The sequence below is a fragment of the Cyanistes caeruleus genome, chromosome 13, assembly GCF_971803275.1.
Source record: "Cyanistes caeruleus chromosome 13, bCyaCae1.hap1.1, whole genome shotgun sequence".
Classification (NCBI taxonomy): Eukaryota; Metazoa; Chordata; class Aves; order Passeriformes; family Paridae; genus Cyanistes; species Cyanistes caeruleus.
The window spans coordinates 18,408,536-18,420,750 of record NC_141713.1 but is presented as its reverse complement, the minus strand read 5'-3'; the positions used below and the strand labels follow the sequence as shown (position 1 = coordinate 18,420,750).

Genomic DNA, 12,215 nt, shown 5'->3' with positions numbered 1-12,215 from the left:
AGTGAGGGAATGATGCAACAAAATCAATGCCTGTTCCATCCTCCTGATTTAGGTGATCAATGAATGCTTTCGTGCCTCTGTTCTGAGAGCAGCTTTGGTATTAATTAATATCATAAAATCACGGAATCACAGAATCCCAGAATGACTGGAATCAGAAGGAACCTTAAAGCTCTTCCAAGCTCCATCCCCCTGCCACGGACAGGGACAGCTTCCACCATCCCAGGCTGCTCCAAGCCCTGTCCAGCCTGGCCTTGGGCACTTCCAGGGATGGGAATACTTCCAGGGGTATCATTAATAGGATAAGGGAGAGGGAACTTTTGGGCAGCAGCCCCTTGGATGGATGAGCAAACTACACTTGTGATATTTGATACGGCTTATTCCGAGCGTCAAGCCCGGCTTTTCCTCCTGCCAGAGCCTAAGGACGGGGGAATAGAGTGGGAAAAGGGGCACTGAGGTGGGTTTGCTCCCCGGTGGGATGAAGCAGCCGGGAATAGGGGAGGGAAGGGTGTCCGGGGGGCTCCCCGCAGCCCCCACCCCGGCTCCGTCCATCCCGGTGTCCCCGGGGAGCTCTGGGTGCTCCTTCCTTCCTCGGCGGTGGCATCACTCGCGGTGCCCGGGGCGGGTCGGGACGGCGGCGGCTCCGCCTGGCGGAGGGGCCGGGGGAGGCGGTGGCGGGGCGGGGGGAGGCGGTGGCGGGGCGGGGGGAGGCGGCGGGGCCGGGGGGAGGCGGCGGGGCCGGGGGGAGGCGGTGGCGGGGCCGGGGGAGGCGGTGGCGGGGCGGGGGGAGGCGGTGCCGCCGCCGCCGCCGTGCAGGGACACACACACCGGAGCTGTGCGAGCCCCGGTGCTGCAGCGCCCGCTCGGCTCCCGGCAGCGCTCCGCCATGGGCGGCCGGGCTGCGCGGCCCCGCTGACCCCGCACGGCCCCGCCGCAGCTCCGGCATCCCTGCAGCTCCGGACTTCGCTGTCCCGGGAACTCCGCTTGGCTGAGCCGGGCTTCTCCATCTCTCGGTACTCCGGCATCCCGGGAACTCCGCACTCCACCGGCTCCGCTGCCCTTCACCGCTGGTCCCGGCACCTCGGGAATTCGGTACTCTGTCATCCCGGGCATTCATCTCCGCTGTCCCCATCTCCTCCATAACCCCGTGCCCCACCTCCCCGGAAAGCCATCTCCCCATCGCAGGCTCCTCCTCGGGCACCCCGGGAACTCGGCTCTCGCTCACCCCGGGAATTCATCCCCTCTCAGCCCCCGTTCCCCGTAACCCCTCGGCACAGCTCCCCGGGAAATCCAGCTCCGCTGATCCCGGCTCCTCAGGAATTCGCTGCTGTGTGAGCTCGGCTCTGCCGATCCCGCATCCACAGCCCCCTATCCCTGCTCCCCGCGAACTCCTCTCCGCTGAGCTCGGCTCCTCCCGGGGAACTCCTCTCCCTGTTCCCACCTCCTCCCGACCCGGTGCCGCCGCTCCCCGGGAGCCCAGCTCGGCTCTCCCCGGCTCCTCCAGCTCCCCGCTGCTCGGGGCTCATCTCCTCTGACCCCAGCTGCTCCAGGAGCTCCCATCCGCCGCACCCCGGAGATTCCCTACTCCCAGCACCCCAGCACCCACCATTTATTTCTCTGCTCCCTGGCACCCCAGCTCCCCCGCTTAGCTCCGCTCCTCCTCGGAGGCTGCTCGTACTCCCCATCCCCATCTTGCCGAGAGCCCGGCGGTGACCCGGGCTGTCCCAGCCGCAGATCCGCGCTGCCCCCCGGCCCCCCGGGCCCCCGAAGGCGCGGCCATGGCGTTCATGGTGAAGAGCATGGTGGGGGGGCAGCTGAAGAACCTCACGGGGGGCCTGGGCGGCGAGGAGAAGAGCGAGGGCGAGAAATCTCCGGCCGAGGCGCAGGGCATGACCCGCGAGGAGTATGAGGAATATCAGCGGCAGCTGGTGGAGGAGAAGTGAGTGCGAGCGGCACCGGCACGGGCTGGACCCCCGAGCCCCAGGGGGAAGGGGCTGCTCCCGCTGCAATCCCGCATCCCGAGCGTGGGACGTGGGGGGAGCCAGCGCTGGGGACAGCAGGACCGTGAGGGGGTTTAATGAGCCCCCTAATCCCTTAATCCGCTTCCTCACCCGGGAGATGGAATTGTTTTCTCCTTCCAGGCTGCGCTGGGGGGAGGAAATTGTGGGAAAACGGGACTTTTCAGAGAAAATGGGGGATGCTGAGGCTGGGGGGCAGGCGCAAAGGCGGGGATGGAGGGCACGGGCTGTTGTTGATAAGTGCCCCGTGTGCTCCGCAGGATGGAGAGGGACGCCCAGTTTGCCCAGCGCAAGGCGGAGAGAGCCACGGTCAGGTCCCACTTCCGAGACAAGTACAGGCTCCCCAAGGTACGGCTGAGCTGGGAACGGGGGGCACCAGGGGACCCGAGCTCCGGCTGCAGCTCTGGAGGGAAAGGGACAAGGACCCCCTTGGCTGGCTGGGGTTTGAGCCTCAAAGCCCAAACGCAAATAAATTCCCCTCAAAAACCATCATTCTCCCCAAACTTTGGCCCCTTTCCTTCCCCCCGGGCACCACAGACCACCAGCCCGAGACAGTGGGACCCCAGCCTTGCTTGATCCCCCTCTTCCTCGCTTTTGCCCCCCGAATCCAGCTGGGTGAGGGCAAACCCCCTTCACCGCAGACTCCCTGGAGCCAGCAGTGAACATCTCTGGCCGGACTAGCCAGAGCTCCTCTCCCCGGATTATTGGCGAACCTCTCCCACCCGAACTCCAATTTTGGAATTTCCACACCACGAACGATTGGTTAAAAACAATTTAATCAAGAGATAATTCAGCCTTTCTTGGAATTGTCACAAACTCTTCTCCCTCCAAAGCCACCCTTTATTCAGGAAGAGTCACTCTGTGGTGAATACCCCAAATTGGAGCCGGGCTAATATTAGTTGCGAAGGGTCAGCTAAGCCAAGTGAGATTGCTCTGATTGTTCGGTGTTGTTCAGCCAGCCCCGGATTCATTCCCCCTGCTTCCCACCCCCCTTTTAATAGCCAGGAAATAAACAGCTGGAGGATTTCTTTTACCCCCTGCCAAAAGCCAGAAAAGCCAGAGAAAGACGAGATGGAGATTTTTTTTATTTTTTTTTTATTCTCCGGGGAAAACTGGGATTTGTTTGGATCTGGTCCCACCATCCTTTCCCTGCCTTCTCGTGCTTGAGATGTCCCTTCTCATCTTTTGACAAGTTTCTTCTGCTCATTCTTGATCCCGCTTGGCAGCCGGGCTGCCTCATCCCGAGTCTCCCCGTGGCTCCCGGCTCGGAGCTGATGCTCGCCGCCGCTGGGAGCCGTCGTTAAGCATAAGCGCAGCTTAATTAAGTGCCTGACCCCCCGTAACGCGAGCTGGAAACCAGTTTGTAGTGGTGCTGAGCGTGGGTTTCCATCTCGGCTCTCGCTCAATCCTCCTTGGAGCGGGCAGACAGCCCAAAGCCCCTCCTGCGATGCTCGCAGAGGCTCCCTTCCCTCTGTGCCCCCTCCTGACTCTCTCCCGGCCCGCTCCAGAACGAAACGGATGACAACCAGATCCAGCTGGTGGGAGGCGACGTGGAGCTGCCCAAGGAGCTGGCCAAGATGATCGAGCAGGACAACGAGGAGGAGGAGGAGAAGAACTCGGTTATCGGCCAGCTCAGCAACATCCAGAACCTGGACCTTGATTCCTTGAAGGACAAAGCTTCGGCCACGCTGGAGGACCTGAAGCAATCGGCGGAGAAATGCTCCGTGATGTGATGGGGCTGAGCGGGGAGGGGACGCAGCGCAGGCTCTGCCGGGGGCTGCTGCCTGCAGCGGGGCCCCCAGCCACGTTGTCACCTTTGCCGTGTGTCACTCGGCTCCTCCTGAGCCCTGTGACCCCCTCGAGTCCCTGACCCAGCTGTCCCTGATGTGTGGTTTTCGTTCCGTTCTCCGGGCTGGGGTTAGAGCCGAGAGCCAGCGTGTCCCCCCCGCACCCCAGAGGCTCCCCCGTGGCCGGGCAGGGGGGGGGGTGTCCGCAGCCGGAGCCCGGGGGGCTGCAGGGAACCACAGCGACCCTGGAGCGCTGCTGACCTCGGGGCACGCTGTGGCTCTGCCTCCACCTTTCCACTCAGCCTCCTGGAAATGGCCGGGAGGCTCCGATTCGCCTCGCAAGGACGAGGCAGGGTGTGGAACACCTCCCTCCCCGCTTCCCCAGCCCATCGCCCGAGAAACGACATCCCATCCCCGCAAGGAACACCCAGCCCCGTGCCCTTGAGGGCCCTCCGGAGGAGCCAGCCCGGAAAGGACCTGCTACACGATCCCTGGGGGAAGGGAGGGCGCTGAAGGCTGAATTGACACCAGACAGGAGCAAAAGCCCTCCCCGGTGCTGAGCTGAGCCCGCAGCAGCCCTTCCCCCGAGCAGCGCCGTCCCTTCTCCTGGGATGGGATCCTGTCTTTGTTCCTTCCAGGAGAAGAACAAAGCCATGGGGGAATTGCTCCCCGTCCTCCCGCTCGTCGTGCTGTAGTCGTGCTGTGCTCGGTTGAGTGTCCCTCACCTCCTGTGCTGTCCCCGTGCCACGGCACTGTTATAACCGGTGGAATAAATACCAGGAGATGTCTATGCATTTCTTTTTCTCCCCGAGCTCTGTTTTCCTGGCTAAATTCTCCCGTTTTCCTGGTTTTGGGGCTCCCCTTCCCGAGGCAGGGACGGGAGCTCCGAGGAAAACTCCGTGGCAGCGGAATCCCGAAGAAAGCACCGCTCACCTTTGGAACCAAAGGGATGCTACGAGCAGCTCGTTGGCAGCGGTCGGGTTTAAAAGCGAACAAAACCCCCGTTTTTCCGCAGATTTTTTGGCTATTTCGATAGAAAACCTTCAGAAGGCTCAGTCTCACGGGCACTGCGGGATGTCCAGTGCTCCAAGCAAGGATGCTCTCTGTGCTAGCGCAGGTGTGACTCCCAGCCCCGGCAGCATCCCGGCAGGCAGGGGCCTCCTGTGGCGAGGCTTCCTGGAAAAACTTGGCACAGGCTGGGAATTTTTCGCTCCAAGTCCCGTGGGAGCTGATTAACTGCGGTTTGGTTTTGCAGGGGAGGATGGGTCATCCAGGAAAACACAGGAGAGGGTGCTGGGAAACCGATGATATTATTATTATTATTATTATTATTATTATTATTATTATTATTATTATTATTATTATTATTATTATTATTATTATTATTATTATTATTATTATTATTATTTCTTCTGGATCAAGCCTTGGCTGGGGCTTGTGCCCCCCCAGCCCCCCGATAATCCTGTGCCAGGGCCAGGTGGTTCTGGGGAGCTCCTGAGAGGACAGACACACAGACAGAGGCAGCTGAGGTGTGGACACACATCTTCACAACCCTCCAGCCCCTGGGACCGGGAGACTCCAGCAGCTCCAGGGACATCTGCTCCCGTCAGATCCCAAATCCTGCCGGGGAGAAGCGAGAGGGGAGATTGGCAGCGGCAGTTTTAGCTCTGGAAGGAGATCATACCTGATGAGGATCAGGCCGAGCTGCTCTAATCCCCAGCAGGAAAGGGATAGCAGGGAGCAGGCACTGCCCGAGCCCTTGCAGTTTAAATCCCAGCCCAGGCACCACCAAGCCATCCCAGTGCAGAGCGGGATCCCAGCCGGAGCCACGGGGATGCAGCCCCGACGTTCATCCCCCCCAAAAAGCAGCCAGGATCCTCTCCCGCACCTTTTCCTCGGCTCCCCCTTCCCCTGCCCCCCGTGCCCGACCCCGGGCTGTGCTCCGCGCTCTCCCGGCACACGTGCAGCCACGCAAAGGCCGCGTGAAGCTCGGCGGGTTTATTTTAGGAGGCACCGTGACCCCCGGGCATGTGAAAAGCCAGGCAGCCCCCGCTCCTCCCGCCCGGATCCCGCCATGTGTTAAGCCTCAGCAAAGCTTCCCCGGCAAAGCGAAGCAGCCGCAGCTCCGAGGATGCTCCTCCGAGGCTGCATCCCTGCTCCCAGCGCTGGGCGGCCGGCTGGGCGGGGAGGAGAGGCTGGGGTGGGGGCAGGAGAGGCTGGGATGGGATGGGATGGGGGCAGGAGAGGCTGGGATGGGGGCAGGAGAGGCTGGGATGGAGGGATGAGAGGCTGGGATGGAGGAATGAGAGGCTGGGATGGGATGGGATGGGGGCAGGAGAGGCTGGGATGGAGGAATGAGAGGCTGGGATGGGATGGGATGGGGGCAGGAGAGGCTGGGGTGGAGGGAGGAGACGCTGGGATGGAGAAATGAGAGGCTGGGATGGAAGGAGCAGAAGTCGGGCTGGAGGGATGAGAGGCTGGGCTGGGGGGATGCGAGGCTGGGATGGGGGGATGAGAGGCTGGGATGGGGGGAGGAGAGGCTGGGATGGGGGGATGAAGGGCAGGCAGCCCCCTCCTGCCTTTTCCCTGCCCACCAAGGGATGCATCCCAGCTTCCAGCCATTCCTGCTGCCGTATCCTGAGCATCCCTGCAGCCTCCACACCACGCGACTGCTCTGGGCATCAACACACAGACTAAAAATCTTAAAGCGAAGAATAAGTGTGGATTAAAGCAGAAAATGTGGGTTTTTTCTCTCTCTTTTACAGGCTTTATGTAATTCCCTCACCTATGGGGCTGGGATTGGGATGGGTTTGTCCAGGTAAACCCTTGCTGGCTGCTGGAAGATGCTGGCAGTAAGGAATTTTGTCAATAAAGTAAAATAAACTTTGTTGGTGAAATAACATAAATTTTATTGACAAAACTCCTGCCCTCCTGTACCATCTCCATTCCTCAGCCAGCTGCACGATCTTCCTTCCTCCCACTGCTGAGTGTGGGATGAGTGAGAGGTTTCCCCAACGGATAAAGCATTAAATGAGCAATTGTTAAAGCACTTGAAACAAATGAGCTGCCATGGAAGGTTGGGGAATCTCCCTTCTTCTTTTTGCAGGCAATTAAACCTCCCTGCATGGAAAGGGATGGCCCATCCATCCATGGACCCACTGCTGGTCCAGCAATCGGGATTAATCCAGATTAACGGGCGCTGGGAAAGCCCGAGGTTGGCTCCACACACTGACCCAGCTCTCCCCAAGCCACGCTTGACCTCACCTCAACCCACGAGGGTGACAACCCAGCTGCCGCTCCCACCCCTCCCTGGGTGACACTCCTGCCCCGAGTGCCACCCCGTGAGGGCTGGAGGAGCCCTTTGGAAGGGCTGGGTGATGGCAAGGATGGGACTGGAGCGGAGCAGCTCCTCCCAGCGCTCCCTTCCTGCCACCTTCCCTCGGTGACATTTGGGCAGCGCTGCACCAAAAACCCCGCTGTGGGAGGCACTCACATCCACCCTGACACAAAGCTGGGCCGCTCTGGGCTCCATCACCGCCGAGGGAGCATCCAGAGCCTCGTCCTGCTTCCGAGGGCTGGGGCTGGGCCGCGCCGGCGGCCGAGCGTGAAGGCAGATGCGATTATCCGCGCCGGCTGCCGCTGCAGCCGTCCCCGGCAGCCCCGCACTCGCCACGGGCTGGGGGAGGACACGGGCTCGGAAAGCACTTTAAAGCCTCAGGATATAATCTCTGCTCTGAATAATAATGATAGTGAGAATAAAAAGATATAAAAGTGCCTTATCGCATCTGCCCGGGAAGCTCCGCGTCGGGTTGAGCACGGAGCAGCTGGCACCGGGGCAGGATCTGCCTTGGGAAGAGGTCATGGCTCACAATATCCACAGGACACCCCAAAAATCCCCCTTGTCGTTGCTTTCAGCCCTTCTGCCTTCCCTCATGGCCCAGCCCGGCCCTTCCTCACCCGCCACAAAAATCTATTGGAGAAAACAGGATTTTACGTAATGGCTCGTGTTGTTCTGCTCCCTGTTTTACACACACACACAAAAAAATAAAAAGATGGTAAGTGAAAACAAGGTCAAACCTTGCTCTGGCTGCCTCGTGTCCCCGGGGAGCACAGGAAGGGAGAGCACTGCTAGAGCAGAGGAGGGGACACCCCAGCCCTGCTCCTGGGGGAACAGGGACAAGGGTCCCCCCCCTCCCCGCTGGCTTCAGGACCCCAGGCTGGCTCTGGGTCCTCTTTTAGGCTTAAATCACAAACCCGAGCGCGGAGGAGGCAGGGAAATCAAAATTAAAGTTTATTAAAGACAATAAATTACATTCCCTTGAGATACAGTAGATTTTGAGACAAGTACCTTGTTTTGCAGGACAGGAAACCTCAGCACCCTGTACCAGTGACTCCTGGGAACACCACTGGGATGCTGGGGGTCCTGAGGAGTGGAGGGGGGCAGGCAGGATGCTGAGAGTGCCTCCCTGAAGGTGATTGACTGCTGCTCGTGCCCGACTCAGCGGGTCCCTGCTGAGCACTGCTCACGGTCATGACACCGGTGACGCAGCCAGAAGCTGTCACGCTCCAGGTTCAGGAAGGAAAAGCCTCATTCCCAGTGCTCCAGCAGTGAGAGGCAGGGAGCTCTGGCTGGGCTGGGACAGTGCAGTGGGTGCTGGACGAGCAGCAGTGGATGCAGAGGTAGATGCTGGGCGAGGAAGGCACAGCGGAGCATCCCTGTCCACCCTCAGCGCCCGGCCGGATTTGTGCAGCTGGGCCGTGTGGGCTCCCCAAGAATTTGGGAGGTGGAAGAACCACCCAGCCAAAAAAGCAGGGGGGATGTCCTGCCAGAGCCCAGGGCCAGGATAAAAATACCCTTCCCACAGCAGCCAGCGGAGGGAATTAGAGTGGAATAACCCGGCCGCCGTGGCAGGGGAGGCTGCAGCAGCAGACGGGAGAGGCAGGGCTGGCAGGGAAAGGAGCCAGCGCCTGGGAGAGGGGCAGATGTCCCTGCGGAGCCCCCGGGGCTGGGAGCCCGAGGTGACCCCCCAGGTGTCACCCTGGTGGTGGGGACAGAAGCCTGGTCTCGGTGCCGGTGTCTCCAGGCAGGGCGGTGAGCAGCGTTCCTCGGGCAGCTCCCAGAGTCACTGCAAGGTACAGCCTGTGCCGGGGCACACGGCGCTCAGCCCACGCCAGGGGTGGGGGCAGGGGCTCCCGGGGCTGTGTGGGGCTGGGATCAGCCACAGGCAGGGATATCTGCATGGCTGTGGCAGCTGGAGGAATATTTCCCAAGTCCCCACGGAAAAGGGGGACTCACCGCTCCGGACGGACTCTGCCAGCGCCTCTTTGCCCATGGACTGTGCCTCCCGCATCTGCCAAGGGAGAGGGGCCTTTTCCAGCCTTTATCCTCCCCCAGCTCCCTCCAGAACCCCCCCAGTCATCATACCTTGATCTGATCCTTCAGGTACTCGGCTCGGGCCATCAGGGTCTGGATCTGGTGGGGACAGAGAGAGGGTGCAGCCCTGGAGCCAGGCCCCGGGGGATGGCCGGCTGTCCCAAGGCTGGCACTCACCTCGGCATGGAGCAGCTCCCGCCGCCGCCCCGCCGGCTCCGCTGCAGGGAAAATGTGCCATGGGATGAGGGATGAGAGCACAGGACCCCTCCTTGCCCTAAAATCCCAGCCACAGTCCCAACTCACCGGCCAGGAGCAACAGCAGCTCCCCCAAGCTCTGCTGGTACAGCTCCAGGGCATCACCGTCATCCTTGCCTTCCTCCTCCTGCAACAGGCCCCGGGGGCTGGCTGTGGCTGGGGGGATCCAGCAGCCCCCTCCCCACCGGGTCTGCACCTTCCCCTTCCCTCCAGGGGTGAGGGGACCCCCAAGGCCGCCCCTCACCTTGGCGATGGCAGCCGAAGCCACTTCCAGCGCCGCGCAGAGCCGAGGCTTGTCCTTGGCCATCTCTGCAAGGGGACACGGCTACGGGGATTGCCCAAAATCTTCACCCTTCAGCCCAAAACCCCAGCACTGCCCCCTGCCAGCTCCAGCACTGGGGGATGCTCAAAAATCACTACCTTTAAGGAGCTCTCTAGCCGGGTTTCCTTTCTCCAGGAGGTTCTTGTTGCTGGAGGTGACCAACACCTTCAGCTCCTCTGCTCGGGAGATGTACTGCCTCACCTGTGCACATTTTGGGGGTGAGAAGACCCCGATATGGGATGCAGAGGACGGGGGTGCTGCCCCCACCCCACCGGGGGTTTTAGCTCACCTTGGCCCGGATGGCTTCTTTACGCCGAGCGTCGCTTTCATCTGATGGAGAGAGTGACCAAACACAGGGGTGGGTGGGCTGAAAACTGAACTCCCCCGGGGTGCTGCCCCCCAAAAATACACCCGGGCCCCGCATAACCCCCGGGGGGACTCACAGTGCAGCGCTGGCACAAAATACTCCAGGGCTTTGCGGTAGAGGGAGAAGGCGGCACTGGCGTCTCCCTCCTGATCCTTCCTCACTGCCTCCACCACCAGATCGGTCTGGGGGACACAGGGCGGGTCTCAGGGCTTGGAACTCCCCCCCGTTCCCCGGGAGCAGCCCCCAGCCCTCGCTCACCGCCTTGCCCAGGCTCTCGGGGCCGGGGATGTGCTCCATGTCCACGAAGGGGTGGGCAAAGAAGCACTCGAAGGAGATGCGCTTCCGAGGGTCCCTCTCCAGCAGCTGTCCGAGGAGATCCCGGCATTCCAGAGAGAGCTGGGGCCGGCTGGGAAGCTGGGCAGGGAAGGGGCTGAGCCCACTGACCGCTGTGAGAACCCCCCCAGCTCCATCCCAGCCCACGTTACCTCCACGGCCCGGTCGCTGCGGATCTTCTCCTCCAGCTCGGCGAAGGAGCGGGAAGCGAAGGGCGGCTTCCCAAAAAGTGCTTCTGTGGGAGGAAAAGGAGCGGTGGGGGGAGATGGAGAGGGGGAAAGCAGCCCTGAGTAGAGCCCCCCGGGGCAGTAAAAGCCAAGCCCACCGTAAAGGATGACACCCACGGACCACAGGTCCGCGCGGGAGTCGTAGTGCTGCCGACACACCATCTCAGGGGCCATGTAGAGCGGGGAGCCGCGCAGCACGTGCTTCTCGTCCCACGGGGACATGTACTGAGCAAAGCCGAAATCTGCCGGACAGAGAGCTCGTGGGGGCACAGGGAGAAGGGATTTGCCCCCTCCCAGCCCCTCCTGGGGAGCTGTCCTGACCTGCCAGCTTCAGCTGGGGGTTCTCCGGGGAGCTCAGGAGGATGTTCTGCGGCTTCAGGTCCAGGTGGGAGATGTTGCGGTCGTGGAGGAACTTCAGGGCGCAGGCTGGGAGGGCGGATGGGCACGTGATAGCACAGCCCAGCACCCCAAAACCCTCGGGAAGGGTCCCCGGCAGAGGCGGGCGGGGTGTCCTCACCGAGCTGCTGCAGGAAGACGCGTGCCACCTTCTCGGGGAGCATCCGGCGCGTCCGGATGAAGCGGGAGAGGTCCCCCCCGGCACAGAACTCCATGATCAGGTAGATGTGGTCACTGTCCCACTGCGCGGCAATAACACCCAGCCGTGCCACCCCGGCCGGTCCCACCCACACAGGCTCACCCGGAGCGCTTTGCCCAGTTGCTGGCACCACGGACACACCCTTGGGAAGCGAGGATGGATCCATGCCAGAGGAGTTCCGCCCCAGAGCACCCCCCGCACCCCGGGAAGGCCCCAGCCCACCTGGAAGTCCTTGAGCTCCACGATGTTGGGATGGCGGATGGTCTTGAGGATCTCGATCTCTGTCAGCAGGTTCTCCACCGACGCCCGGTTCAGGCTCCTCTTGTTGACGCATTTGATGGCCACCACCTCACGCGTGTCCCTCTGCCGAGGAGGGGACAACGCTGGAGCCCCCCAGCCAAGCGGCCACCCTGGGCTGCTCCCCCAGCGCGCAGAGTGCGGAGGGAAGGGAGCCCTGCAAGGGAGCGGCCGGCGCCAGGTGGGGGCTACAGGGACGGTGCCCCATGTGGAGGACGGGAGAACGGGGGTCCCGCCGGAGTGGGGGGGCAGACTGAGGAGCAAAAAGGCGAACCCCGCGGCGGGCTCGGCCCTACCTTCCTGTAGGCCTTGTAGACGGTGGCGTACGTGCCGGAGCCGAGGGGCTCGGTGAGGATGAAATCATCGAGGCGCGGCGGGGCCCAGCCGGCCCCGGCCATGGCCCCTCCGGACCCCCGGTCCCGGCACTCGGGACCCGGGAGCCGCTTCCGCCTTCCCGGCGCGCCACGGCGCAGGCCACGCCCACGGACACGCCCCCAACGCGGGAAACCACGCCCGCAAACCATGGCCACGCCCATTCCCTTCATCCGCTAGACAAGCCACGCCCTCTAGACCTGCCCATTCATTCTGGCCACGCCCACAGCCCCGCCCCAATGATGACCACGCCCCCTCCGCCGGCACGGAC

The 12,215-nt window shown here is 62.2% G+C and overlaps 2 protein-coding genes across 8 annotated transcripts; one reads left to right on the top strand and one right to left on the bottom strand.

The window, feature by feature from the left end:
* The first annotated feature begins 775 nt into the window (after positions 1-775).
* CPLX3 (complexin 3) lies at positions 776-4,596 on the top strand. Of its 3 annotated transcripts, none has more exons than XM_086849500.1 (4): positions 776-1,089; positions 1,634-1,936; positions 2,276-2,363; positions 3,524-4,596. In XM_086849500.1, the coding sequence occupies exons 2-4, from the start codon at positions 1,776-1,778 to the stop codon at positions 3,746-3,748; spliced, it is 474 nt and encodes a 157-aa protein (XP_086705626.1). In that variant the 5' UTR covers positions 776-1,089; positions 1,634-1,775; the 3' UTR covers positions 3,749-4,596. The 3 variants fall into 3 exon arrangements, with proteins under 3 accessions (XP_086705626.1, XP_023804002.2, XP_086705627.1); XM_086849501.1 differs by having other exon boundaries at positions 782-1,089; positions 1,726-1,936; XM_023948234.2 differs by having other exon boundaries at positions 776-1,936.
* Positions 4,597-8,070: 3,474 nt separating this feature from the next.
* ULK3 (unc-51 like kinase 3) lies at positions 8,071-12,050 on the bottom strand. Of its 5 annotated transcripts, none has more exons than XR_015275912.1 (16): positions 11,869-12,050; positions 11,498-11,638; positions 11,198-11,318; positions 11,002-11,106; positions 10,779-10,922; positions 10,606-10,688; positions 10,379-10,534; positions 10,197-10,302; positions 10,043-10,083; positions 9,852-9,954; positions 9,676-9,756; positions 9,480-9,558; positions 9,354-9,394; positions 9,228-9,275; positions 9,099-9,153; positions 8,071-8,942 (listed from the first exon to the last, which is right to left on the bottom strand). XR_015275912.1 is itself a non-coding variant. In XM_023934276.2 (16 exons), exons 1-16 carry the CDS (start codon positions 11,968-11,970, stop codon positions 8,926-8,928), a joined length of 1,407 nt encoding a protein of 468 aa, XP_023790044.2. In that variant the 5' UTR covers positions 11,971-12,050; the 3' UTR covers positions 8,071-8,925. The 5 variants fall into 5 exon arrangements, 3 of the variants coding, with proteins under 3 accessions (XP_023790044.2, XP_023790043.2, XP_086705573.1); XM_023934276.2 differs by having other exon boundaries at positions 9,676-9,740; XR_002867128.2 differs by having other exon boundaries at positions 10,606-10,922.
* Between the last annotated feature and the right edge of the window lie 165 nt (positions 12,051-12,215).

Coding starts and splice junctions, on each gene's coding strand:
- CPLX3 (XM_086849500.1), top strand. CDS start 1,776: ATGGCGTTCATGGTGAAGAGCATGGTGGGGGGGCAGCTGAAGAACCTC. Junction 1,937..2,275: donor CGGCAGCTGGTGGAGGAGAA/GTGAGTGCGAGC, acceptor TGTGCTCCGCAG/GATGGAGAGGGACGCCCAGT. Junction 2,364..3,523: donor ACAAGTACAGGCTCCCCAAG/GTACGGCTGAGC, acceptor GGCCCGCTCCAG/AACGAAACGGATGACAACCA.
- ULK3 (XM_023934275.2), bottom strand. CDS start 11,970: ATGGCCGGGGCCGGCTGGGCCCCGCCGCGCCTCGATGATTTCATCCTC. Junction 10,535..10,605: donor GCAGCGACCGGGCCGTGGAG/GTAACGTGGGCT, acceptor TTCCCTGCCCAG/CTTCCCAGCCGGCCCCAGCT. Junction 9,559..9,675: donor CTTCGGCTGCCATCGCCAAG/GTGAGGGGCGGC, acceptor GGCCTGTTGCAG/GAGGAGGAAGGCAAGGATGA.